This window comes from Filicampus tigris, chromosome 11 (genome assembly GCF_054856515.1).
Source record: "Filicampus tigris isolate MCC_2025a chromosome 11, RoL_Ftig_1.0, whole genome shotgun sequence".
NCBI classification, from domain to species: domain Eukaryota; kingdom Metazoa; phylum Chordata; class Actinopteri; order Syngnathiformes; family Syngnathidae; genus Filicampus; species Filicampus tigris.
Genome location: NC_141227.1, coordinates 8,000,263 through 8,027,528, shown reverse-complemented (window position 1 = coordinate 8,027,528; position 27,266 = coordinate 8,000,263). Strand labels below are relative to the sequence as shown.

The 27,266-nt window shown below is 39.6% G+C and overlaps 1 protein-coding gene and 1 long non-coding RNA gene across 4 annotated transcripts in view; both read left to right on the top strand.

The window, feature by feature from the left end:
* The window catches only part of vwc2 (von Willebrand factor C domain containing 2), a 34,955-nt gene extending 26,703 nt beyond the window's left edge, over nt 1-8,252 (top strand). For both annotated transcript variants that reach the window (XM_086045098.1, XM_086045097.1), the window contains one exon: nt 7,427-8,252. In XM_086045098.1, the coding sequence (XP_085901224.1) occupies nt 7,427-7,578 (152 nt within the window). In that variant the 3' untranslated portion in view covers nt 7,579-8,252. The remainder of the gene's footprint in view (nt 1-7,426) is intronic.
* A 9,462-nt stretch (nt 8,253-17,714) lies between these two features.
* LOC147139605 (uncharacterized) lies at nt 17,715-26,844 on the top strand. 2 transcript variants are annotated; one of them, XR_015088801.1, is made up of 4 exons: nt 17,715-17,860; nt 19,768-19,909; nt 20,014-20,136; nt 22,692-26,844. It is a non-coding gene; the product is annotated as an uncharacterized LOC147139605 (long non-coding RNA). The 2 variants fall into 2 exon arrangements; XR_015088802.1 differs by having other exon boundaries at nt 20,014-22,880; nt 25,129-26,844.
* Nucleotides 26,845-27,266: the final 422 nt, after the last annotated feature.

Below are 27,266 nucleotides of genomic sequence, written 5' to 3'. Positions count from 1 at the left end.
AGAGGATCAGAAAGTAAGAAAAAAAAACGTAGAGTTTCTAATTAAATAATATGTTTATTGTCGGTGAATGTCAGAGATGGCTGTTTCAAGACACTGCATTAGGCAAATTAAATTTTGTTGCATATCAAGTGGTAAAGGAGTCCTCATCAAACAAGGAAAGAGAACGCTATGCTCGTGAAAGTCGACCGAAGTTTACAGTCGCAATCGCTTACGGACGCTCCGTATTAGAGCCCAAATGGGCAAGACGAGATCGGTCTAACAAAAAACGAGTTTACATTTTTTTTTTCCCCGTACAAAAATTGTTATACGGCATACGCAATTTGAAATGATCAAAAAATGTATCAAATATGGGGAAAAGTTGACACATATGAGAGAGATTGAGCTACTGTTATGTAACATTATTGACACATTTTTTTTACCCCAGAAAGCAGCCGTCTTTGATTTTTTGATGTACTGAAAGCACACTTGTAAATTGTTACTGAGTAATAAGGAATCAGTTGTAAAGTCTAAAAACTTATTTAATTACAAAAGCAACAGCAATCCTTTGTAAAGTCTCCTCAAGTATTTGCACAATAAAATCGTATCTCATTAAGCAAATCATTTTAAATTACACGCATAATAATTAATGGCCAAGGTGAGACTTGTCTGAAAATAGAGCACCATTACCTTCATTAAAAAAAAAAAAAAAAAAAAAAAAAAGAAAAGGTTTAAGCGCCTTTCTGCTTGGAGTACGGTGACCCAGGCCTTTAAAAATGAGTATTTGGACATAATAACATTATTGAGTGAATTTGCCTTTTTCTCCTTCCTATTACACCAATAGATACATTGTCAATCTTTTCGATTATTATAGTAAAAAAATGTGGATCCCTAGTCTGATGCTAAAAGGAAAATACTTCTCTGCATAAAACAAGGGCAGCCACTCATTGGTCTCAAGAGCCTGTTAATGGCAGAGAAAAGCTAAAGTAGAAACCGATCAGCGTCCTTTGGATGATTCATGGCAGTTTGGGAAAATGTCAGAGTGTAAATTCCACCTTTTAAATGGCCCTGGTGAAAACTTTGCTGCATCCTGTAAAATGTCTTCTGTATTGGTTTGCTTCTGATTACTGCCGGTCAGAAAAGGGCACAACATGGCACCTACAATATTACAAACCTTATCGCAAGATTTGACATTTGTGTATCTATTATATTATTTTCCTGCCCTTTTCATCCTCATGCCATAACATGATTTTGGGACAGCCCAGTTGGAGAGCATATTTTTCACTGTGACAGTTGTGGTTGCCCATGGTCTGTTTGCCTTTGACTGCACTTTAGCTGGCTGTGATGTCAGGAAAGGTATATAAGGGCCTACTGCAATTTATAGTAGCTAAACTTACAATATGCTCCACTCAACCCAATATGGTTAAAAAAAAAACATTGCACACTTGAACTGTTAATGTCTCTACAGAGCTGTAAGACATTTATGAAATGACGAAATCTGTCCTTAAGTCACACTTATTGAATTTTAAAGAAGAATGTGGCCAAAGAGCAGAGGGTCACCAATCTTTTTGAAACTGAAAAATCTACTTCTTGGGTACTGTGAAGGGTACTCTTCCTAAATAACACATGTTCTCAATTGACCTTTAATTATGTTATTATTAACAATTAACGGAAGACACTGGCCAATTTAATGATTTCTCTTGATAATTATCATACATGACTTAACAAGGTAGAAAATGGATGCATATCAATTTACAACACTTTTTTTCTATCGGAATATTCTGAAGAGCCTTGATCTAAATCCGACTGAATATCAAGGGAAACAGCGATCTGGAGAAGACAGCTGGAGCAGTTTGCTCACAAATGAGACAAAATACATGTCGGATTACATTCAATGTACCATACATTTTTCCAAGCATTTTTCTAAACAATTTGATTCAGTGTGAATACAGTCCCATGAAAACGTATTTGTCCGCTTCTAAAATTGTTAATGTTTTGCATAGTTTCGCTACTGTAATGTCTAAGATGATCAAACAAATGTAAAGAACATATTTGAGTTGAGATAACGTAAGTAAACAAAAAATGCAGTTTTTAAATGGTGATTTGGTTCATTAAGCGGACAAATTTATTCAAAGCTACCAGCCCCTGTGTGAAAAGTACCCCCCCCCCTTTGTTAAATCATGAATTTCCAGTGGCTAATCACATTTTTAATTTCATTTGCACTGACCACACCCGCGCCTGATTATCTGCAAACTTGTTCAGTCAAGAAATCACTTAAAAAGAACCTGCCGGACAAACTGAAGTCGGCCAGAATACAAAAAAAATCTGCAACAAATTGTCCGTATCCAAATTAATACTAAAACAGATGACAAATAAAAAAATTGGCATCTATCAGTCTGGAAACGATTACAAAGTCAAGCTTTCGAACTCCAGCGAATCTGGTGAGAGCCATTATCCACAAATTGAGAACGAATGGAACAGTGGTGAACCTCCCCAGGAGTGACCAGCCTACAGAAATGACCCCAAGAGCAAAGTGACGACTCATCCAGGAGGTCACAAAGGAATCCAGGACAATGTCTAAAGAACTGCCGGCCTCCCCCGCCTCAGCTGAGATCAGTGTTCATGACTCAACAATAAGGAAGAGACTGGGCAAACATGACATCCATGGCAGAGTTCCACAGCCAAGCCACCGCTCACCAAAAAGAACATGAAGGATTGTCTTACTTTTAAGGTATGTGTCTCATTACATCTGGTGTAAAAGGAACATCATTTCAGAAAAAGCACATAATACCAACAGTCAAATATGGTGTGGCAGTGTAATGGTCTGGGGCCTGCTTTGCTAATTCAATACCTGGATGACTTGTTATGATTGATGGAAGCATGAATTCTGCTCTTTTCCAGAAACTCCTGAGAGAGACTGTTTGGCCATCAGTTTGTGACCTCAAGCTGAAGCGCATTTGGGTTCTACATCAACAGCAAGTCAACTTCTGAATAGGTTACAAAAACAAAACGAAGGTTTTGGACTGGACTGGACCTAGTCAAAGTACATAATTGAATCTGACTGACCTTAAAAAGGCTGTTCATGCTCGAAAACTCTGCTGTGTTGCTAAATTAAAGCAATTGTGCAAGGATGAGTGGGCCAAAATTTCTGCACAGAGATGTGACAGACTCATTGCCAGTTATAGAAAGCACTTGATTTCGGTTGTTACTGCTGAGGGTGGGCCAACCAGGATTTAGGCTGCAATCACTTTTCATACAGGGCCATGTATGTTTGGATTTATTTTCTCCCGTAAAAACAAAAAACCTTCATATAAAAACTGCATTTTGCGTTTAATTGTGTTGTCTTGCTGGAATGTTTTGCAGGTCTCGAGGCCATAAGTCCAATTAGCAAATTACAAAACAACTACTTACTCAATGCGTCTTCTTTTTATCTTTCAAGAAGGTATCCAATGTAAATAAAGACTCACACAAGTCGATTGAATTTTCTCGTCTGTTTTCTTTTCCATCTCTGAAGTTCAGGAATCATACAATGATCAGATCAGGGCAGCTTTTCCATCCTTGCGAATGCTCTCAGTTGGGCGAGGGCAGAAAAGGGGCACGGTCTAACATGCAGCCCTCACATTTATACTGTCTTCAAAAAAAAAAATCTAAACATAATGTGGGCTGGTCTCCTCCCTGGCTGTCCTCCCTGGGCTGATCCTCTCCAGGTTGGTCAGATCAGGGCACACTGACTCTAACACTTGTGTAATTGCCATATTGGTTTTTAACATATAGGTTAACCTCTTGGCTAATATCTAGCCATTCATGTTGATTTAGATCCTTCGGTCTTTGACTACTACTTGAATTAGTTTAATGATTGGAAACATTTAACTGTGACAAACATGCCCCAAAACACTTTTTCACACTGTATGAGTTTTAGTCAACTACTGTAGCTTGTCCCCCGAAAATGTTGTATTGTGACATGATGTATATCATGTATGATCTACTTACTGTAAATTGAGCATAGGATCGGGGTAAGTTATCATCTCTCTTTATTCCCTCCCTACATAACGCATGATAGAGATTGCTTTAATGTGTGCCCTGAAACAACATGAAAACAGAGTTCTTGTAAAACAAGATTTTTCTTGGGGCCCCTGAGAACATGTACATAAATTGTAAACGTTTCAATGACATTTTATATTAAAATGTTTTGTCCATAAATCACTCCTGCTGGACAGGTGATCTACTTTGCCAATGCACAATGATTACATTTATTATGTTGCAACTAGGGGATAGAAACCAATTTAAATTAGGAAGTCAGTTTGGATTTAACTGAACTCCCGGTAAATCAAACTGTTTAATTAACCACTTTAAAATGTACCGTCCTTGAATCAAACAAAATCAAATCTTTCCACTTGAAAATGTCCTTACTTTGAAAAGTACAATTATTAGACCTATTAGTGAGTCTCAATATTGGAAAGATGAAGACTGAAAATTTGGAAGCGGAAGTTCCAATGAATTGGGCGCAAATGAGGAACACATGAAGAATTGGCTAAAGCGTCTGGCAGGAATGGGTAGAAAGGAACACGACACAGAGAAATATTGTGAACAAGCGTTTACTCAGAGGGGGCAGTAAAGGTTATCAAATACACAGAACAGAATACATGGGTCAAGGTGATAGGATTAAAAATAACCCCCAAAAAGACCTGAAGTGCACACAGAGCTAGCATACCTTAAACCAGGATTAAACATTTGTTAAATCAATGTGAAGTTATAACTAGGAATTGGATCAATAAAAGCCACAAGTTTAAGACAAGTGTCACATATCCAATAATAAATAAAGGAAATAATCTCAAATCCTACATGAGAAATAATTATTAGAGAAAGTAAAATAATGAGTGAGGTACACTGTCTTCCATAGGGAGGCCAATCCCTTTTATCGTTGATGTGAATATCCATGTGGTAATGCTTAACCTTTATATCATCAGGCCATAAAAAGTCTCAGAATTTTTTGGGGGGGCTCCTCACTTTTCAGAAAATTCCACCCTACCCTTCCTATTCTTCTTCCAAACAATGAGTTGTTTGCATTTTGTAGTGTAGAAAGTGTGCTTTTGTCAAGAAGTCTTCTACCCGGTATGCAATCACTCATTTGATTACACTGAACATTGTCAATAACATGGTGCCTGTTTATATGTTGCAAAACATGTTTTATTCACCCGCTGATCCACTTCACTGGTGGTAGCAGCTCTTGTGATAAACGACTGTACTATAGCTTATTCAAATGCATTACATAACTTCCCAGGGTTGTTTTCCATCAACTCACAGTGTAATCATTAAACTTTAGACCGATCTGACCGACTAAATCGAAATCAGTCAATATTTGGCATTGTATGCAAAATCACTGATCGACTGTAACGTCATCATCTCCATGAAATAAGACATTACAGCAAACACGACCTTGTGAACTCCAGGGTCTTCCTGTGCTGTCATAGCGTACAGATGAGCCCGAAAGCTAATCTGGTTTTGGCCTTGTTGCGTTTCTTGTGAGTGGAAAGCCTTTGCGCTGGGAGGCAGAACCCCGCACCCCCGACCATCCAATCATAAAGTAATAGTGTTCATATAGGTTTTTTTTTTACTAGTAAAAAGTCTAAAAACTACCCCAAAAAAAGAACTAGTTGCAGTATATGTTATTCATTTAATTTAACATCTCTTCAATTCAAAATCGTGTTCATCACTCAGCGTACGTTATGTGAACTTCCGGCCATGCACATTTAGCCAATCACAAATGCAACCAGCAGGCAGGCGTGTTGTTTGAACAAACATGGAAACAGCTCAATTTGGACAAGACACACTAAACATTTGCTGAACAAGGATACGAGATATACTGTGGTCATGCCGAATGTGAGTTGAGCTATTCTCGCGACGTGATTACATATAGAGTCAATACTATTTGCGTGGATAGGTGTGAGCCTGTACAGCTACACCGGAGCCAAACGGTTTTGAGAATGTGCTTTTCTCGTCACATACACGGCACATACATGCCAGGTAAAAATTGGACAAACAATGTACGACAAAATAATCATTGCGGTCTGTGACTTGCACAACACAGCCAGCTTCCAATACGGTCCTAAAAGGAGCAGGTGTAGGCTACTTGGCGTAGCTTGTGTGGATTTGTTCACAGCGGTTGTACCAAGATAGCAATCATTTGAGCAAAAGCCCCAGCCACAATTTCCAAAAAGGAGATGCTGTAAATATTACATGTTATATTCAATGTTTATCAGTGTGTTTTTTTTTTGTTAAATAATTTTGGATTTTTAATTGAGTATTTTTCCCATGCATTCTTTCTGTAGATATAAATAGATATATTGCTCCATCTTCCGATTGAATCGGTGATCAAGTATCGTTTTTTTTCAAACCTTCTGATCCCTGATCGACCTCTAGTGATCACTATTCACTCGACTACTTCCGGTGGTGCGACAATAATAAACAATTTCGGCAAATATTACAGCAGTATGAAATAAACATCCCACGGCTGAATAATACAGGCTAGATAGAAATTATTCGCTATCCTTAAGTCCCCCATCAGTGTACGGGTGGCTTTGTAACATTGAACATGTTACATTAATCATGAAAAGCCTAGTTGTGTAGGCAGCCTTATTTTCCTTGCCAAAAAAAATTAAAAACAAAAACTAGGCAACCTACCTGACGTGTACTTGGAGTGTGACGATATATACTGTGCAGGTCTTTTCTTATTTTATTTAATTTTTTTACATTTTCAGGGAATTTTTTTTTTTTCTTCCGAATATTGTTTCATTTTGATTCTGATGCCTGCTACCCGTTCCAAAAAAGGAGTCCAGCCGTTAAAGAGCAATGTTTCCCGTTGTACTTTTACAAGGAATTTGGGGATTTCATCATCTACAGTCCGAAATATCATCAAAAGAATCAAACAATCTGTAGAAATCTCTGCACGTAAACAGCGTCGCCGAAACTGAATGCCAATGACAATGGATCCCAAAGGCTGCATCAAACACTGATGTCATTGTGTGAAGGATATTGCCATGTGGGCTCATTAACTTTTCAGAAAACCAACCATTGTCAGTTAATAATGTTCTTCGCTACATCAACAAATGCAAGCTAAAACTCAACCATGCAAAGTGAAAGCCCGTATATCAAAAACTCCCTGAAACGCTGCTGGCGTTTGAGCCTGAGCTCATCTGAGATGGACTAATGCAAAAAAAGTGTGTTGTGGTCTGACGGGTTCACGTTTCAAATTATTTTTTGAAATCATGGATGTTGTGTCCTCCGGGCCAAAGGTGGTCTTTTTCGCAGGGGTTGAACAACGTTCAATAGCGGTTTTAGGACAGAAATCCCTCAATGCAGACTTCACATTATTCATTTGTGGCGCTGTTATTGGCTTGATTCTGCGTATTGCTTTGCAGTTCTCATTTTCCATTCTTATTCTTGCCAACAGGACCCAACTGCTTTGCAGACACAACAGTGATACCGGCCGGACGAGAGGTGAAGATCGATGAGTGTACAATCTGCTACTGCACATACGAAGAGGGCACCTGGCAGATTGAACGCCAAGCCACCTGCAGTAAGAACGAATGCCAGCACGGTTAGAGACTGGCACGGTGAGAAGAACGTTGGCATGCAACACCAGTGCCCGTCCGTGTGAACACTTGGCCTTTCACCCAGATTTCCGGACATCAGGGTCAGCCGGGTCAGCATTTGGAGTCTGTACTAAGCAAAGGCTTTTATGAAGATTTATAATCCACACATAGAATATTTATTTACATATATATTGAAATATTTATGAATATATACGAATACTGTCTAGATGTCATGATGCTGAACTAGGTACACATATTTTTATAGGCCTCTGTATTTTAATAATTAGCCTCATTGACTGCAAAGAAACACAAGCGAATGTATAGAACACACACGGCTGTCTTTGGAGGCTGAAACCTTGATGTCTTCATAATTCTGACAAACCCTGACACCTCCTCCTTAACTGCCGTTCAGACGACCGGCCGTCTCACGCTGCGGTAAACTGCTGGGCGCTGTTGTTCAAGGCGATCAAGTACGAGGCTAAAAGTGAAATTAAAGCTGACTTGACTGTTTCTGACTTGTACTATTGTATGTTCTTCAGTCTGTTCGGATGTTTCAAATGTGCTTTGATTTTAGAACTGTTTTTTTTTTTTTTGTATCTTGGTGCTGTATGTTCCTGTTTCAAATAAACGGCAGTCTGTGGCTCTGCGGGTGCTGGCATGATGCTTCCGATCTGCCTGTATGAATTCCAGTGCTTGTTTACTGACTACCAAATGACTAAAATGTTTGGTTTCAGTGTGTTCGTGACATGGACCTCCGATATGAATAAAGTAGGTGACATTTTGGGGGATCCCTGAATGTCACACAAAAAAAACTATTGAAAGTAATTGTGTTTTATTTCATTCTAAAAAAATTGTCAGCATGATATGAACCAATTATAAGGCACTAATTAAAATACTTATACACACATTATTTCTGTACATTGGAACAATGTGTCTGTCTTTGTTCATGACTTTTTAATGGGTACCATTATAATTCTTATCTTATTGGTTGGAAAAAATAATGCGATTAAGGTTAGAGGTACACTATGTGTTTGTTTTGGGGTGGTTCTCCATGTGGTCCAATTCAGATATGGATGGATTCTTGTGATATTAAGCAAGAAAAAAATATTGCATGTAATCCGCTATCTTCAAATCCAAATCATGCCTCCTTTTTATGTATTCAGCGAGTTTATGTGTTTTGGTTTTTTTAGGTGTTTGGTACATGTCAGCGCAGTGATTTTGAGAATGTAAATGAGGCTTGCAGATTCTGTTTTTGAACTTACAGTCAGTGAAAGGCAGCAAAAGGAGGGAAGCCAGGAAGAAGAGACAAAATCAATCATCAGAAACAAGAAGTTTGACAGTCTCTAGTATCTAGCACGGAGAAAATACAAAAGTGAAAAGTGGTAGGCAACAAACCCGGCGACATTGTGAACGAGACAGAATGCTGAACAGCAGAAGACAAGGGAATGATCTGACTGTTTGTGTGGGCGCTGAGTTTAAGGGGCCTGATAGTATATAAAAATGTTTCCCAAACTTTTTGGAGCCAAAGCGCATACTTTACATTGGAAAAAATTAATTGCACACCACCAAACCTAAATGTTGAAAAAAGTATAAATATTTAAATAATGACGGATACACGTTAATTGTGCCTTCTGCCATCAAGTCAAAGAGCATTGATTTGTTCTCCCTTTAAATATATGTGCTTGTAGATAGATTAACAAAGACACATTATTTGACATAGATAAATACAATGTTTTCGGACCAATTAAGTGATTAGAGTTAATGTTGTGGCACACCTGATGATATTGTAGCATCCAGGTGCACTGATTGCTCCACTCTCCACTAGCAACCATGGTGCATAAAAGAGACAAAAAAAACAAAACAAAAAAATGGGGAGCGCTTTGGAAAGTCAGATCTCCTAATTTTTATACCACCTTTCCTTCATCTTATTGGAAAACCTCATTGCGGTCTTGGGGGATGCAAAGTTGCTTCCCTTCAAACATAGGAACAGTCAGCACTGTTTAAATTGAGTGAGTATTGCTGACATAAGTCTCTTGTGTGAATCTACTGCTTTCCAAAGTTATTTTTTATTGTGTAAAAATTGGTATATGAAAATAACTGTTACAACATTGTCTAATATTAACATTGTAAGTTGTGTAGTAGCATATTTGTAACTTACTCGTGATTCATTGCTTCCTTAAGCATTTTTAGAATTCAAACAACCTTCCCACAAAGTATTTCCTGGTTATCTCACTCAGAAAAGACAAATGAAAGGGCTGGGGAGGTCCTAGGTCAAAACTGGACTGCCAAAGAGCCTTGAGAGGAAGCCACTTTTCCTCAACTGGCCCTGACCAAATTTTCTTTCTAATGGTGGCTTTCCCAGCCTGACACTTGGTTAAAGTCACTGTGAGTGATTTCAAATATCTGACATAAAACCTGCTGGTCTGCCTCTCATGTTGAACTGTATATTATTACAAGAAAGCAAAAAATGAAGCTCAAAGCAAAACATGGCAGCTGATCAGTTATGTCACTTGAGCATCAAAGGTAAGCTTTACATGTTAACAGACTGATACATTCTAATACAAGCATTCAATCTGAATCTGGACCTATAGTGTAAATTCAGCTTTCAAATTAAATCTGACACATTCAACATGCAGCTTATATTTGCTTCCTGCAGTTTAAAATGGATCGTAATGAGTACATTAGTCTGGCTGAGCCCAGCGGTGCCCCGGCCAGCAGATCAAAACGATGCCTCATAATAAGTCCAGGTAATGAGCACCAAAGGGCAGGCAGCACATCAATGGATGCAGATGCTGCGTTTCTGTTTACTAGCTTTCTTTTGCATGAGCAGCACGGTGCACTCACACTTTACAATGCGCCGGTCATGCAGCACAACTCTGTGATCTAGGGGGTTGCCAGACAACGGCGTAGCATCTCCAGCAGTGAAACGTGCCTGTGAGCCTGTCAGCGGGATCCAAGGCAAATCAGCCTAAATGCATGTACATGCAAGCTGACAGGCTTTTCTCTGAGCAGCCGGGGAGAGGTGGCTCAGCTCCATTAAGGTTTCTTGTCAGACCTAACGGGTGAGATTCTTTGACTGTCCTCTCAAACCAAATTCATTCATTCAAGAAGGAATGGAAAAGTGCTCATGCATAGGAGTGGCAAATGATAGTGGAATGTTTTTTTTTTTTTCACTTTTCAGTCCAACACTTCCCGATTAAAACACTAAATGTTTAGTGTTGAAGTGTAGATTTAGTTTAATCGAACTGTGTCCTCTTTGACCTTTGTACATCCTACGTTTGGTTTCTTAACTAGCTTATTAAAATTATTCACTGGTCACCCTATAAAAAAAAACTTTTGTCCTGTTCTCGCAGCCAATTTTTCACAACAACTGACACGTTATTGTACAAGTACTCAAAAAAAGAACATCTTCAAAATCGTTTGAATGGTACATTGGTTTGTAATATGAGGAATAATGTCGCTGCGATTGCAATGACAACAACATCTTATCTACTTGAGTGGTTTACAGGGGCGGAGCCATGGGTGGGCCTGGGTTTGCACAGGTCCACCCAGATCGACAGACAGCCCACCCAGTGAGATTTAAGAAAAAATATTTACTTCTAAATTTTTTGTAAATTATTTTCGAATTTGAAATTGATTGGACTCTTTAAATTGTGAGTGCGGATGTTTGTCTCTGTGTGCCCTGCGATTGGCTGGCAACCAATTTAGCATGTCCCCTGCCTACTGCCTGAAGACAGCTGGGATAGGCTCCAGCACGCCCCGCGACCCTTGTGAGGATAAGCGGTATCGATAATGGATGGATGGATGGATTTTTCAATTTGTGTTTCCTTGTCTTTTTATTTGATTGAATATTAAGAATGGCATCATTTTGGTTGTCTAAGGAAGATGTGAACTTCATATTATTCCGTTCATATATGATGTGTCGTGACAGAAGGATTGTGCTCAGTGAGAGAAATATTCAGGCCCATCCATGAGCCACGTTCTGGCTCCGCCCCTGGTGGTTTATAATATGGTTCTGGTTGGTGCTAGTGTTGGTGCTTACTTTATTCACAGGGCTCTATTTTCGTATACAGCGCATCTGTGGCAAGGCACAAATGCCGGGTTTCATGTAAGCTCACTGCATGTGTTTGCCAATTTGGCAGGCGGTTTTTCGCCAAGCTTCTCATACCACCATATCAGAGGGAGTGTCGTCAGAGATGCGCCTGGCAGAGTGAAAATTTGGTGGCAGAAAGTGAATCTAAATTCATGCCTGCTTCAACCACGTCTAAGTGCCGGCGCAGACTGCTGATGTGACACGATTTTGGTGAATCCGATTGGAGCGCACGCAGACGGATATCGAGCTCCGTGGACAAGTGTGGTGATGTCAGATGATAGCATATGAATGATTGGGAGTGGGGCGGCCTCTAAGTGCCCACTTCATGGCACGGACATTTTGTGCCTGCTTCGCCCATGTCAAAAAAATGGTTATCTGTGCTTCACCATACCAAGACTGTCTGAGTGTGACTGGTGTGCTGCATTTAATGGGAAAAAGGGGAGTCAGTCTGATTAGCAATGACTCTTAAGTCAGCTGTGACCACTATTACAAGCGGTGCAGACCTTCCTCTCTCAAATTTGCCGGTCTGTGCTCATCTGCAAAATGACCAACACCGGGTCTCGCTGCCTCTGCAGAGCACCACGCAGGATTAGGCTGTTATAACAAAAATTGAGTTGATAATGTTTATTTGTTAATGTAGAGCGAGTACTGTAATATTCTTCGTTTGACTTCTCTGGCAGTGTTGGGCATTCCGTCAGTACCAATGGAAAGTCACTGACGGACTCACGCATTTCTGGCTAACTGACGGAAACTTTGAAACACTGACGGACTAAGTGCTAACGGAAGCGTTTTTTTTGGCCATCAGCTGAATCGTCACTAACCCCAGTGGCGGGCATTCCATCAGTAACAACTGAAGGTCCGTCAACTGAAGCAAACGTGTCTCGCGTGTGTTTGGGAGTGACTACACCAGCGTTGCTTAGAGTGGAGTGGAGGAGGGGCTCCTCATCTTACAATAGAAAATAAAACCCCTTGAACATCAAGTTTTTGAACATTGCTAGTCAATCTGGTGATCTGTGGTTGATTTGGCTAGTAATCTCAGTTCTCATTCTCCGAAGCCCGCTTCTCATTTGTTGGCTGGGTTGTATAATTTATTAACTATATCAGACTGCAATGATATTGTCCCATATTGTTTTTATTTCACCACGCTGTGTGTCTGTTTTTTGACTTTGTTTGGCTGTGTGTCCGCTTGTGCTGTACAAGTCTGCGTGTGATGTAGTAAGTACGATCTTGACACCAATTGGCAGATGCAACGCCGTCAAAACTTCACATCATCCTATCATGTTGAAATGGGCGTAGGAGCAAATTTAGCTATGACAGAAGCACAATGACGGAGTGACGGACTGACGACCGATGGACTGGCAGGCCGGCCACTGGCGAATGACGAATGACGGACTGGTGAAATTTACTGACGCACCCACCTCTGGTCTCTGGTTTCTTATCATGTGTTGATGTTGAGCCAAAACATGTTTACCGCTCTTTCATTTAAATTAAGCTCTTCTCAAGGAGGCGGTCAATAGCAAAAAAAAAAAGTTGTTCTCTCCTTACAGCTACTTTAACATTTTAACATAACCTTATCCTTTTGTTAAATTACTTTTTATCCCAGCACTTTATGAACTGTAGTCTCAGCATATGCCAAAAAAAAAAAAAGCATAGTCTGATTAAATCTCACCATAAATCCTTGTCAAAAGTGAGTCTTGGGTCTTGTACTTTGAAATAAAAATCCCTAGATGGTATGCATCTAAACTAGTCTTCCTTCAGACAGGCCATTAATTGGACACATCTGTCAGAGCCACTCATAAAGGATTAGCCTGTGCACTTCCCAACACCGCAACGCGGTAATTAGACTTCTGCCCTGTTCTGGCCGCTATACACTACTGTGCTTGCATCGGTGCAGATCATATTACTGGTGCTGATGAAAATCATTACATATTTATTGCAACCGGCCAAGTCTGTCATTTGCAATTAAAGCTTCACAAGTTTCACATTACTCACAAATAAATGTCATTAAAAAAACAAAAGCAAAAAACAGCAACAAAAAACAAAGAAATATGTTGAAACCTCAATGAAAAATGACTGTCAACCATGAATAAAAATGTGAAATAAAGTGAGGAGCATGGAAATATTATTCAATCCTTGCCCATTGTTGGCTCTGCAGTGAAATATTATTCACTCCTCACCCGTTCTTGGCTCTGTAGTAAAAAAAAATGATTGCCATACATTTAAAGGTGTCACTTATCCTCAAATAATGGATGATACTTTGAATTGAGTACTAAGAGACATCTTCGTGATCTCTTCACCTTTCTTTATGCCACCAGCAGAAACTCATGGCACAATAGGCAATGAAGTATTAAAAGCACAACATTTATTACAGGAACATTTCTGAATGCTACCAATAATTCATAAGTATTTTATTGCTCAATTTGAGTGAGTCAAAATGCCTTTCAGGGAGTTGAATGACGCCAAAACAATGTATTATCATTTACATTTGGTAAAAATACATCTAGTATAGTTGACATCATTAAGTTGTTTACATGAGACTGTGTAATTTGATTACATTGGAGGACATCAACTTTAATTTTCCCAGAAAAAGCTTAAATATTTTTATTCATCTTTATATTCAAGCAAGTGTCAGAAAAGTACATGAATGAGGGGGAATAGAAATTTAAATACAGGATGCATTCATTTTTTAGAATGCAATACAAAAATACAAATTAATGTCATGCCCCGATGGAGGGGGAGAAGGAGGGTTGGTCATGGGCTTAGCGAACCCGGATCGTAAAGAAACCTATGCTCCGGAAATCGCGGCTGCGGATCGGTGGCTTCAAGAGACCTAAGGGTCATGTCACACAGCAGTAAAATGAAACCGTGGACAAACAATATGTACAAAGAAAAAAAAAAATGCAGGTTTCTCTTATGGAGATGTACAAAACTGCAATTTGGATGAAACTTTCAATCCATTGACAACTTCAAGACCATGATCGCTGGCCTGCTCTGGCGCCAGGTTCATGAACCAGTGATTTCAGACATGAAGCTGCTGCTGGTTTCTTTCTTTTTTTTTTTTTTTTTTTAACTTTTGTGTCTTTTGTGGCTGTGGAATACTGCTGCTGTACATGACCAATGCTGCTTTGGTGATCCATCTTCATGGATATGGCAATCATCAGAAGTGAATGATTATGCAATATTTAGTTTTTTTTCTTCTATGCCATATTTATTTTCAGAGAGGAAGAGTGCAATAGGAGGCACAGGTTCTAAATTTTTAATGGCAGACGTGCTGCATTTATTTCAGTTGGAGGGAGGGAAATTAGTTTTCAACGAGAATCAATTATAACAAACAAAGCCTTGTAATATGTCAGTGAATTTAGGCTTGCTGCTCAGGGTGGGACTTTTAGAAAAGGTGTTGTCTGTTTTCACTGAGATGTTCTTTTCTCATGCAACCTTAGTTCATTGAAATTGCACTGGTATCATTATGAACTTAAAATTTTCCGCACACCAGCCAAATGTGGTTACAATGGTTTGAGAATTCTATTTGCATCTTCTGGATTTATTAAGTCCATCCCCACAAATCCATTCAATTCAACTTTAAATCCTCCTGAGAGTTCCACCTGCTCAAACCATGGAGACATGTGTGATGCTCCCTTGTGATCGGTTTGCTCCTTGATCAATCCAAGTGAATCGCTTCACCATTGAGCGTTTGGAGCCTCAAAATTGTCTTTTATAGATTTAGTATTGTTACGACCGCTCTGCTCCCAGGCCATTCAACTAGACATTCGCATTTTACATTCTACTTCTCATCTCTTGGAGCTATTGAATTGCCCTTTTATGCACACATATATATATATATATATATATATATATATATATATATATATATATATATATATATATATATATATATAAAATACCTGTACCTGTTGTACACACTATGACAACAAAAAACGTTAATTGTAAAATGTCGGAACGTTAGCTGCATCAAGGGTCCTTTCTTTTCTTCAGATATCACAGAAAGGTTGAACAGGCTTGATGAAGTTCACGCTGGCCATCCAATCCATGACATGTTGTTATGTATGGAAAGTGAGTGGCAGGGCTTAGAGCGCCCAGGATGGCAACATTTCATCCACAACAGGCAGCTTACTGAGCCGGTGTGAACTGCTCTCTGAAGACTTTCTTATTTCGGTGGTCATGAACGTCTGCATATGCTGCTGTCAGGTTGGAGCTGTCATCGTGGTTAGTGGGGTTATCAAGAAAAAACAGCTTTCGTTTGAGCTGTGATGAATATTAATAATAAGAGTTTGTATTTGCAGAAAAACCTCAGCCTCTTTTTTTCTTCGATGGTAATACATCAACCATGTCCTATTTTGATCCTTAGTGTGAGAGTGCACACTGCTAGTTGACATGCCAATGGGAACACCCTTGGGATAGTTTGTGCATGAAAAGTTTCTGAATATATACAATGCTGCTGAATTTGTTTTTTACCATTTTGTTTCCAAACAACTTGAAATACCAGGCAGGAGAAAAAGTATAGCTTTAGGCTGTGGGTGTCCATCCTGGGGGTTTCTCCTCTGTTTATAAGGTTCAAAAGAAGAGCCTTTTGCAGTTTGGTGCCAGCTTTATAACAGAAGCCAGGGACAAGTCGATATTCCAGGGTAACAGAGAAAGTCCATTACCATCGCTGCTACTTGGCCTAATGCAACATCTTCCATGTTATTGAAAGGAAATCTGTGTTATGCTGCATAGAAATGTGGAATAGTCTTTTATATGCCACATTTAGACGCATTTAGTTTTTAGCAGACACAACAGATCTGTTAATGCGTCTTTTCCCCTCCTTTCCAGTAGGCTATCCATGAATCTATCTATTTTATGCCGGTTATCTTCAGGGTTACAGATGAGCAGAAACCCATCCCAACTGACTTTGTCATAGGCAGGGTGCACAAGGTACTGGTTGCCAGCAATCACAGGATACACATAGACAACTTACACCCATGGCTAGCCTAGTCTTCAATTGCCCCAACATACAAATTCTTTGAATTTGGGAGGAAGTACCTGCAGAAAACCCACTGTCGTGTTACGTGGAGCATAAAAGATTTACCAAAAGCGCCATGGTCAGGTGACGTGATGGATCATTTGGTAAATATAATGAATGGACTACGTTCCTAGGAGCAACGTTGGCTTGAATTGGGGAAATTGACCTCAATTCTAAATTCTCGGCTTCAAATTTAGACACTAGAGGTTGCCAGTGCTTTAACACAGGACCACAATTCATGCAGAGAGACAGGTTCAATGCAACATTCTTTCAATATTCAATGCAACAGATATATACATATCATTTTATATTGATGTATTATGTAATAGTTGCTCTGCATGTTTAATGTGCACTTGCTGTACTTTGCTATGACATGTTGTGATAATTTTCTGTTTCATTCATTTGCTATGTTTTGATGTGTTGTTGTTTATCTACAAACTTGTTGTTGAGATTGCTTTGCATGCTTAGCTACTGCCACATATATACTCAGTACTTGCTTATTAGATGCTATGTTTATGCCATGTACATATTCTCACAATATGTTACATGTGCTAAGAGTTGTAACTATGTTAGGCCCATTACTACATGTGCAGAAAAATGTAGTAATGTGATTGAGAAACGGTTTGATTTTGAACGGTTGATTTTATTATTACTTATTGTGATATAGGAACTGGTGAAGACTTTGGATGAAAAGGACGTATTAGCCTGAATGGTGGAATTTTATAAAAGCAATGCTTCATTGTACATTTGTAGGAAGATAATGGGGTGATGCTGACTGTATGCCACTGAACAGGACATATGATTTATGGTCACACCGATATGCTCTGTTGAACACAGGCCGATGGGCGATAAGGCAGATTTCCAAATATGGAGTAAAGGTAATTCGGACAAGGGTGAACGATGAGGTAATGTCGGGAGAATCATGTGTTTTACAGTGGAATTTTCCACGACCTCATCTCGAAGCTCCCAGAAGGACGAGGACCTATAAAAGGCCTCAGCCTTCAGAGATCATTGCTCTCTTTTCCTTCTGCCAGCTAGGGGGCTGTAGTCTGAAGGGCGCATAGCGAAGAGCTGCGTGGATGAAGTTAGATTTTTGCCTTTTGATTCTCTAGTGTAAGACACTGCGGCAAAAGGACTTCTTTAGCTTCTTTTGGACTTAACCAAATGAACGACGATAAGGTAACATTAGGAAAAACACTCTATTGCATTTAAGAGAGACAGTTAGACAGCGTACTTTTCCAAATTCAAAATACCTTGTCGATGAATTAGGCTTCGTGTTGATTAAGAACTGATCAATCTTAATTCCACCCAAAATAGATTAATGCTTATTTTTTCCTTTTCATCACATTTATGTTTTTAATTGCATTCAAGCCAATGTATTTATTTTAATCATTTTCTTAAATTCATGCTCTTTTATTATTAAGGTTTATCCTTTCCATAATAATTAACAACTTGATTTTGTTGAATTATCTCAATTATTGGGAGTTCAGATTTCACTGGAAAAATGTTTTGCTTATAAGACCAATGAGTAATATCATTTTCATAGTATTATGCCAAAAGGATGACCTTTTCCAATTTGATTATTGTCTTTTATCACTATTCGTATTAATCGTTTGCAATTGTTATTTGACTATTGTAACCATTTTATTTCACAATTGTTCATGATTATTGATTGTAGTACGCATCTGGCGTGTTCAACATTGACTCATGATTATTGAATGATTTATTTATTCCCTTATTAAAATTGTCTTTAAATTATAAAATAATCTTTGTCACCTTATTATTTTCTTTTATTTCAACCATTCGACCTTTTTAATGAATAACTGCACCCATAATAACGGTATATGCTATAAATAAATTCAAATAGTTACGCCGGCTCAATGTAAAAAAACCCAAGCCATCCTACCAAGGAAAGCTAAATTTTCTAGGTCGTAACAAGTGCAAACGATTCTTAAGAGGTAGAGCTGCCTAAAAAACGAGAGTGGTCGGATCATTCGCCTTAATTCTAAAGTGGTCACTCATTGAGAGCGTGTGGGCGACGGAAGAAGGGTTGACCTCGTAATATTACGGCAGTTATTATCTAGACGTGTCTACCTTGACGCCGGCTTAAGAGAGCTTCCGACCCCCCCATGAGGCCACTTTACTGCTGGCGGGGAAAAACGGAAAGTTCAAACCCGTTAGATGGAGATCTGGCGAGGACTAGAAATGGTTAGTTCTCCGGTAAGGGGAATCTGACACCACGCAACATGGAAACTCATCACAGAATGACCAGAGCCCAGATTATTTAGTATTGATAAGTAAAATTAATAATAACAAAAAAGTGACATGGTTTGCACTTTAAACTAGTACTGTAGTATTCGTATCGCGAAAACCATGCTACATTGAAAGCAAAAAGGAAAAAAGGGTATCACCTGCCCTCGTTTTTCCTCAAACACATGTAATATAGTAAAATATTTAATAGTATTTCTGAATTAAGGGTTAGGTTCAGCGGAAGGTGCAGTTATTTTTTGAAACACCATATCTATAAATTACAATGCATGGTAAAATTAAAAAAAAAAAAAAAAATATATATATATATATATATATATATATATATATATATATATATATATATATATATATATATATATATATAAAATAATTTTAATCTTGATCAGTGTTACTAATGATCACCTATGTGAAACTCCCTAACAACATCGCACGAATCCAAATCTGAGCAAAGTGGTTCAAAAGAAGAGGATGACGGGTTTGCACACCTGGTTGCAAGAGTAGGCTAAATACAGCTCTGGTTTCAAATGAAATTGTGGCAACAGTCATTGTATCTGTCATCAATCATCTCTTGTCCTCTTCGGGAGACTGCATGAACAGTCCAGTTCATTCTGAGCCACAGCACAGTGGCCTAGATTTTCAGAAAAAATGATGACATGCTGTCAAGAGAGATTGTGTAGATCAGCTTGTTTTGATTTTCTGCACAAATGCTCTATTGCAGTGCTTTTACATCATTATCACTGTCTTAGAGCTGGTTGGTCCCTGAATTAACCCCAAGCTTGAAACTCATCCATCCATCCATCCATATATCCATCCAGCCATCCATCCATCCATCCATCCATCCATCCATCCATCCATCCATCCATCCAGGGTCACGTCCCAAGGGCATCAGCCGAAGCAGAGAGCCCCAGTCTTGCCTCTCTCCGACCATTGATCCAGATGTTCCAAGAAAATTCTGAGGTATTTCCAAGCCAGCTAGTAGACGCAGGGTCTCTTTGGATTCTTGTTTTTGCTTAGGAATTTCCTTTCCAATCTAAATGAGATGACACCGCTGTGGCATTCAGGTTTCAAATTTCCCGTGGTCAAATGCCAGCGCTCCTTCTTCCCCTTCTTCCATTTCTTCTCCCCTCCGTGAAGACCGAACATGTGCAGTGCACAGCGTTCCCACCAGGGCGTTCCCAATGCAGGTAAGTACACGCAGTTGGGTAACCTGTGGCGCGTTTGAAGCGTTCTGAGGCAATTTTTGTCGTTCGTCCATTTCGCCGAGTAGGTTGAGATGAAATTTTGGCCGCCTCGCGACCACGTCACACGCATGAGGGATGATTAGTGAGTTGGACTAAAATCCACCTCCGGCATTGCTTAGTCCGGTCCTTTTTTAAAACATGTCACCCCCCGTCCTCCGTCCCAAAAATGGGCATCCGTCTGGGCGAGAGGGACGGACTATTCCGCCCGTGGGACGGAATACCCAGAACTGATTGCTATTGACACTGAGAAAAAAATTATTACAAAAAACAGAAACGTGTGAGGGATGCAACTTTGAGTGAGAGAGTAAAAGGACAGGAAAAAAAACTACTCACTCTATCTCAAAGAGAAAGTCTACATACCCAGCGAAGGAAATTCATTTTGGGATCTTTTTCTTTCTAATACTCACAGCTCATGACCTTAGGTCAGAATGACAAGCAAATCAACACCTACACCACAACAGACCAGTGCTGCTTCTGCAGTGATGCTATACACCTACCACCTGTCACTCTCCCATTTCATTGTTCCCCAACTGTTGAATCGCAAGACACTTTTACTCCTCCACTTGACTCCTCCACTCCTCTCTGATCCAAAGGCGACACAGCAACCTTTTCCATGGTCTCAGATTAAAAACCATGGAGAAGGGTGACCATGGAAACCCTTGTGATTTGAGGTCACCAAACCGAACCCTGGGTGAAATTCTGACCATAATGTTTATGAACAGTATCTATGACAAAGGGTAGTTTAGGAGTCCAACAATCAATTAAAAAAAAACTCCAACTTACTGCCACCAATGCAGACAGCAACAGAGGCTCCCGGAGCCCCACTCATAGGACCCACTGAATCCACAGTGCAAGAACACTGGTTGGGTGAACTCCCAGGCACCCCGAGTCCCTGTTGAGGTTATAGAACAGACTCCCTGTAATTTCAAAGTATTCCATCCAATACAGCCCATCCCCGTTACCTCTTTGGGCTGTGCCTAGCTGGGACGTGAGTGCAGTTCCACCCACCAGGGGCTCGCAAAAGAGCTCTACCCACAAGGCTTGGCTCCAAAGGGGACCCAGGTGACCCATGTGTCATGATCGGTCAAAGTCTAACGTTGGTCATGATCAACGGAGGCACCACAGTTGGCCTTGGGTGACCCTGCCAAGGGCAAAAAGGTAAATAGATTTTAGGATCATCAGGACATGCAAACTCCTCCATCACAATAACGGCAATGGCTCGAAGATGCAATAATTCGAATAATCAGACTGGATCAGGATATGGAGACGATTAACACAGATCCTACAAGGCCTTTGCCTGGATGCTGCTAAATGCACGAGGTGCACTCTAAAAACAGTTGGGTCAAAAATAACTATTTTGGGGTTAAATTTGACCCAACTGTTGTGTTAAAAAAAGACCGACCCAGACTTGGGTCACTTTGAACCAAAAAATTGGGTTTTTCAGTTTTGACCCAACTTTTAGGGTTAAACTAACACAACAAATTGGGTTGTTCCATTTTGACCTAAAATTAAGGGTTAAATAAACACAAGACATTTTTATTCATTTTATTTATAATGCTAATTATACTGTGTGTGAGATAGGTTGACTCAGGTCATTTTGTTCACTGACTCAAGTAAGCAGACTCGTTGGAAACACAGGAGATTCAGGCAGCAAAAACTGTTGACTCAAGCAAACTGGATCAGTATAGTAAGAGACTCAGAGTCCATAAAATGAATTCAGTTTACCATCAGTACATCGTCGAGGTAATGGCGCTTTTTCATTACTATGCTGAATTCCCAGAGTACCATACACTAATGATAGAATAAAGGTATAAACGCAAAATTAGAGGCTGCTATAATTAAAGAATTGCAATAAATATGACCATAAAAATTTGTTTCAGTCCACATTGATTAATTTGGACACAATACACAATTGTTGGTAACCTTCTGTTAAAGAAAAGGAAAACAAAAACAAAAACACGTGGTCACTGAAATAATTTGAAAATGACAAAAGTAATTGGAATTGACAAAGAACTACCGAATGACAGCTGATGATTTGATTTATTTTAGAAATAAGACAAATGAAACTGGCCTGAACCAAAATGCTTTTAACTTAATACTTTGTAGCACAACCTCCTGAGGCAATTACTGCAATCAATGCAGCTCTCATTGAGGTTTGTCCACTGCAGATATTTTTAGCCGTGTAATTTGGGTCTTTATCCTGCTGGAAAACGCAAGACATGCAGCTGAGACCATGCGTTCTTACACTGGGCAGCTCATTTCACTTGACAGTCTTGAGATTCAAATTGTACTTTGCACATAAGACAGCATTTGTGCCTGATGCAGCAAAGCTGTGCCAGAACATAAGCAGGCTTCACAGCAGGTCTTTTTCCGGATGCTTCATTTTTGTCTGTAAACATATAGAGCAACGCTGATGTGACTTCTTCTGGTTTTGTCTCATATGACCAAAAATATTCTCTCTGAGAGTCTTGTCTTTTAATTTATTCTTTCTTTAACAGGATATTTGCTATTTGATAGAAACACTTTAAGAGTGAGGGCGGCACGGTGGTCGACTGGTTAGCACGTCCCCCTCACAGTTCAGAGGTTGTGGGTTCGAGCCCGGCTCCGGAGTTTGCATGTTCTTCCTGTGCCTGTGTGGGTTTTCTCCGGGTACTTCGGTTTCCTCCCACATTCCAAAAACATGCATGGTAAGTTCATTGGACTCTCTAAATTGCCCCTCGGTGTGATTGTGAGTGCGGATGTTTGTCTCTGTGTGCCGTGCGATTGGCTGGTAACCAATTCACGGTGTCCGCCGCCTACTGCCCGAAGACAGCTGGGATAGCCTCCAGCACGCCCCGCCACCCTTGTGAGGATAAGCGGTATCGATAATGGATGGATGGACTTTAAGAGGGAATTCTATTGAACTTAGCTTGCTTGTTTAACATCAAAGTATGCAATGTGCAAAATCTAACATTTTAATAAATCAATTTGGTCTAGGCACAAGAAAAACTGCTGTTGTCAGCAAATTTGAATGGAGGGACTATTAATTTTCAATTCATGGGGGTGCTGACATTTACTGTGGCTGAGCTCTATCTTGTGGCTTGGAGAGATTTAGTTTGGTTTATCTGAAATAAGCAATGTCCTCTGCACCTTTGATTATTCATTAATGAAAATATTAGGGGTGTAACGGTTCACAAAAGTCACGGTTCGGTACGTACCTCAGTATGGTGGTCACGGTTCGGTACGGGTTCGGTCCAGCGATAAGTCTCAAATGCACAAGACTAGGTTGTTTTTTTGAAATTTTGTTTTAACAGAGATCAAGCTACATTTCAATTTGCTATGAAGCAAAAAACATTCCAGTTTATAAAAGCACAAAATAGAATAAAAATGTATGCATTAGGGTTGTTCATAAATAATAATAATAATAATAATAATAATGATAATAATAATAATAAAAGATAGAACACAGGAAAACACCCTTTCTTGTATGTATAAAATGACATTGCAGATAAAGTCAGGTAGCACTTGCCAACTTTTAACTTCGTTCCAAGAGTTAGGGCGCAGCAGAGGATAGCTCATGCTCCACTACGACTCTTGTTCGATTGTATATGATAGCGAGCGCGGTCTTACTATATGCGCCCGGGATGGAACATTGTAACGGGGCTCCAGCACGTTTAATAAACGTTTGAAGCCCGGCTCTTAGACTAAAACATATGGGCGCATAGATGTTGCTATGTATATGCCGATTGCTTCAGTAATTACGAATATTGTTGGATCTGTCTGCTTTCACTTCTCCAGGCTGCTTAAAAGTAGCCTGGGATAAATTGTTGGTGTTGAACGGGTTTCTTTTTTCTACAGTCCGCTAACTGTATCGGGGTGATGCCGTCTTGCACGTGTTAGCATGCATTTTTGAAGATTTACCTGCAACATACCGCACGGAGGTCGAACAACGCCGACACACAGTTCTTGTTCGCTCCACTGCTTGCACTCCATCGCCGTCGTACTCAAATCGGAAGCCGGAATGTTCCCAAACGACTGATTTGTATAGGGGCAGACGGTTCCTCTAGCTCCATGCTTTCTCCCGCACTCGCCATTTTTCTTCTACATTTGTTTTTGATCTATTTCTTCTTCGAGCAACAAATGTGGTGGTCGCTTGGTCTCAGGCGTTGACTTTTTTTTTTTTCCCCATCAGACGTATTCGGCGTATGACTGCGTGCACCGAACCGTGAAGCCCGTACCGAGACGGTACGGGACGAATACAAAAACCGTTATATTCCTAGTAAATATATATAATATCATATATGTGCAATAATTCTGCATTCTCATTGATGAATGGCGAAATCAAACATGTAAAACAAAATATCGCTATAATCATGAATTTGGATGGTTCACTGTCTCATAGTAAGTGGATCATTGTCTCTATCAGTGGAATGACAACCACATGTCACTGTAATTTGTGATTTACAGTATACCGGCCAGGTCTTACATGTTGTGTTAGTACTAGCATTGGTGCTAGTATAAAAAAATGTTGTAAGTCATTCATTCATTCAATGTAGTGGTTTTCATGTGAATGTTCGGAAGACAGCATTTTAAATCCAGCTTGATTAGTGGATGTCACTGAATTGTGCATTTACCTAATGTTGTAGAATTCTTCTCTTTATAGCAAATTAATCCGTGTCAACTTGTGTGTATTTTATCTTACATTTTTTACAATTACTCTTAAAATATTATCATATTCATATTTCATTGCTCTGAAGTATAATAACAATTGAGATCCATTCTCCTTCTGTTAATGTGAGACCTCACTATACTATAATTCTTCTCCGATGTCTATTTTGCCAAAGAGGACGGGCACTATGATCTAATTTACTCATGATTTACAGCTGCTTGTGTATCTGCTGCAGTCAACATATTCATCACCGAGAGTGACATTGCATTATGCTGAATCTCCCGCAGGGAATGTTACCATGAAACAAGCTCATGCAGCACCATGGGAGCCTGGAGGGTGCTCGGCGGGGGATGGGGTGAAGCGTGTGTGGGAAAACTTGCGTATTAAAAGCATTATAAGGAGCACATTTTTCACACCCACCCCTCGTCATGAAAAATGTACAGCGGCATGCTCATTACTTTGCTGAGCTAACTGAGGATGACAAGTGGAGAGCGGCAGCATAGAGAGGGCTGGGAAGTTGCACTACAATGAAGCCTTGGGCCCTCTCTGAGGATTTGGTTGCCCACATCGTTCACGGGAGCGTCATCGCTGCACTGGAGATCTTTACAAGTGGTCGGGGACGATGCACACTCCGTAAAATATAGCTCACTAATATTCTAGCATGCTTGCTGGGTGATATCAGGTCACTTCCTTTACAGTGTGATGAATATGAGCCAGAAGCAGTGACCTAAAGCCTGGAGCCCAAAGCAGAATCATTTTCATCACCTTATAAGACATAAGGTCAGACAATGCACATGGACTGCGATGACTGATGTATTCCTTGCATACTGCACACTGAGGCATATCATTTGAAAAGAGTTTGAACCTGTTCTGGAAAAAGAAGAGAAATCCCACCTTAGAAGAAACAGCTGGCATAAAAGCTTTAGAAGTAGCATGCAGTAATAATGAATAAATAATTTATCTGGGAGCTGTGATTCCTGGATGCACAGTGATAGATGGGAACATTACTATATGTTTAGAAGTGCCCATCTGTCCTGGTAGCTGCTCTTGTCTCATGCATACATAATTATTTTATAAATATAGTCTACAAAGCATTTATTATCAGATGAAAATAATGACTACATATAAACACGTCTCATAATCCTTTTAATGTTTTGGGGAGTCATTTCTTTTTTCGGTATGTCAGTATGACTTCCTCCTGCAGTCCTGGGCATGTGGGATTTTCCTTATGGGTGTGTTTACACTGCAATTATCTAGTATAAACAGACCAAAAATTCTTCAGCATTTTTTACATATTCCAAATGTTTGTCTTGTCAGGCTCAAAGAACATAATAAGCTATTATCAATTAAAAATAGTGCACACCCCTTTGCCCCACATTCCAGGCTGAAAATACATTTAGAAGAACAATCTGCCCAGTTTTAGTGACAGCAGTGATAGAGAGTGATTACATAACCATTTTTTTCCTCATGAGCAACCCCACACATGACTAAGCAAATATCAGCAAGTGTGTGCACTGCTCTGTGTAGTCTACTCAAGATGACCAGCACAGCTCACCCCGCATGTAACAAAAGGTCCACCGACGATCCTCAGTCTCCTCCCCTAAACCAGATAGATGTCTGTTGTAATACCAAGTATGGCCTGTGAGAGGCATCATGATAATCAGGCACTTCGCTACACCGGGGCTTGGTGGTGCCATAGCCCCGTCAGAAATCTGTGTAGCCCCGGTAAAGACCCTTGTATTTTACAATTATTATTTTTAGATTCCTTTAATAAAGTTGAAAAACATCAAAAAGTTCACAAGTAGCCATTCTATTTCAATCCAATCCCTGCTTGTGTGTTTTTGTGTTGCACCTGTATCCCATGTGTCCTTGGGGAGTTTTTCCATTTAATTGCACATTAGTTTAATGATTTTGACATTGTCATGTGGTCACTTGTATTGTATTTTTCTTTTTATTATCATTTCTAATATTCTTTGGTCAAATACAATTAAAACGTATTTTACACGGAACATGCTAGTGCTGTGTGCATCATGCTTTTAGCCGAAAAAACCCCAGTGAAAATGAAAACAACTTCATAAAGTGAGTGAAGTGACAAAAATCTATTATGGGTCAAATTGACCCAAGTAGCAGATCGGTCCATTTTTCACTCAAAATTGTGTTACTTTTAACCCAACTGTTTTTAGAGTGTACGAAATCCGTGGCTCGGCTGAGCTCGGTGTTGACCACACAAAAGAATTTGCAAGCAGAAATACTGAACATGTTTAATATTCATGATTGTCGGCTCCTACTGTTTTCCGAGCAGACTGTGAGTAAAAATCTCTCAACACACCCCACAACACAAAATAGCCAGTCAGGATAAGTTGTTACAGACATCCAACAATAAGATCTTTGCTGATCAGAAGAAAACAATGCAGAGATAATGAAT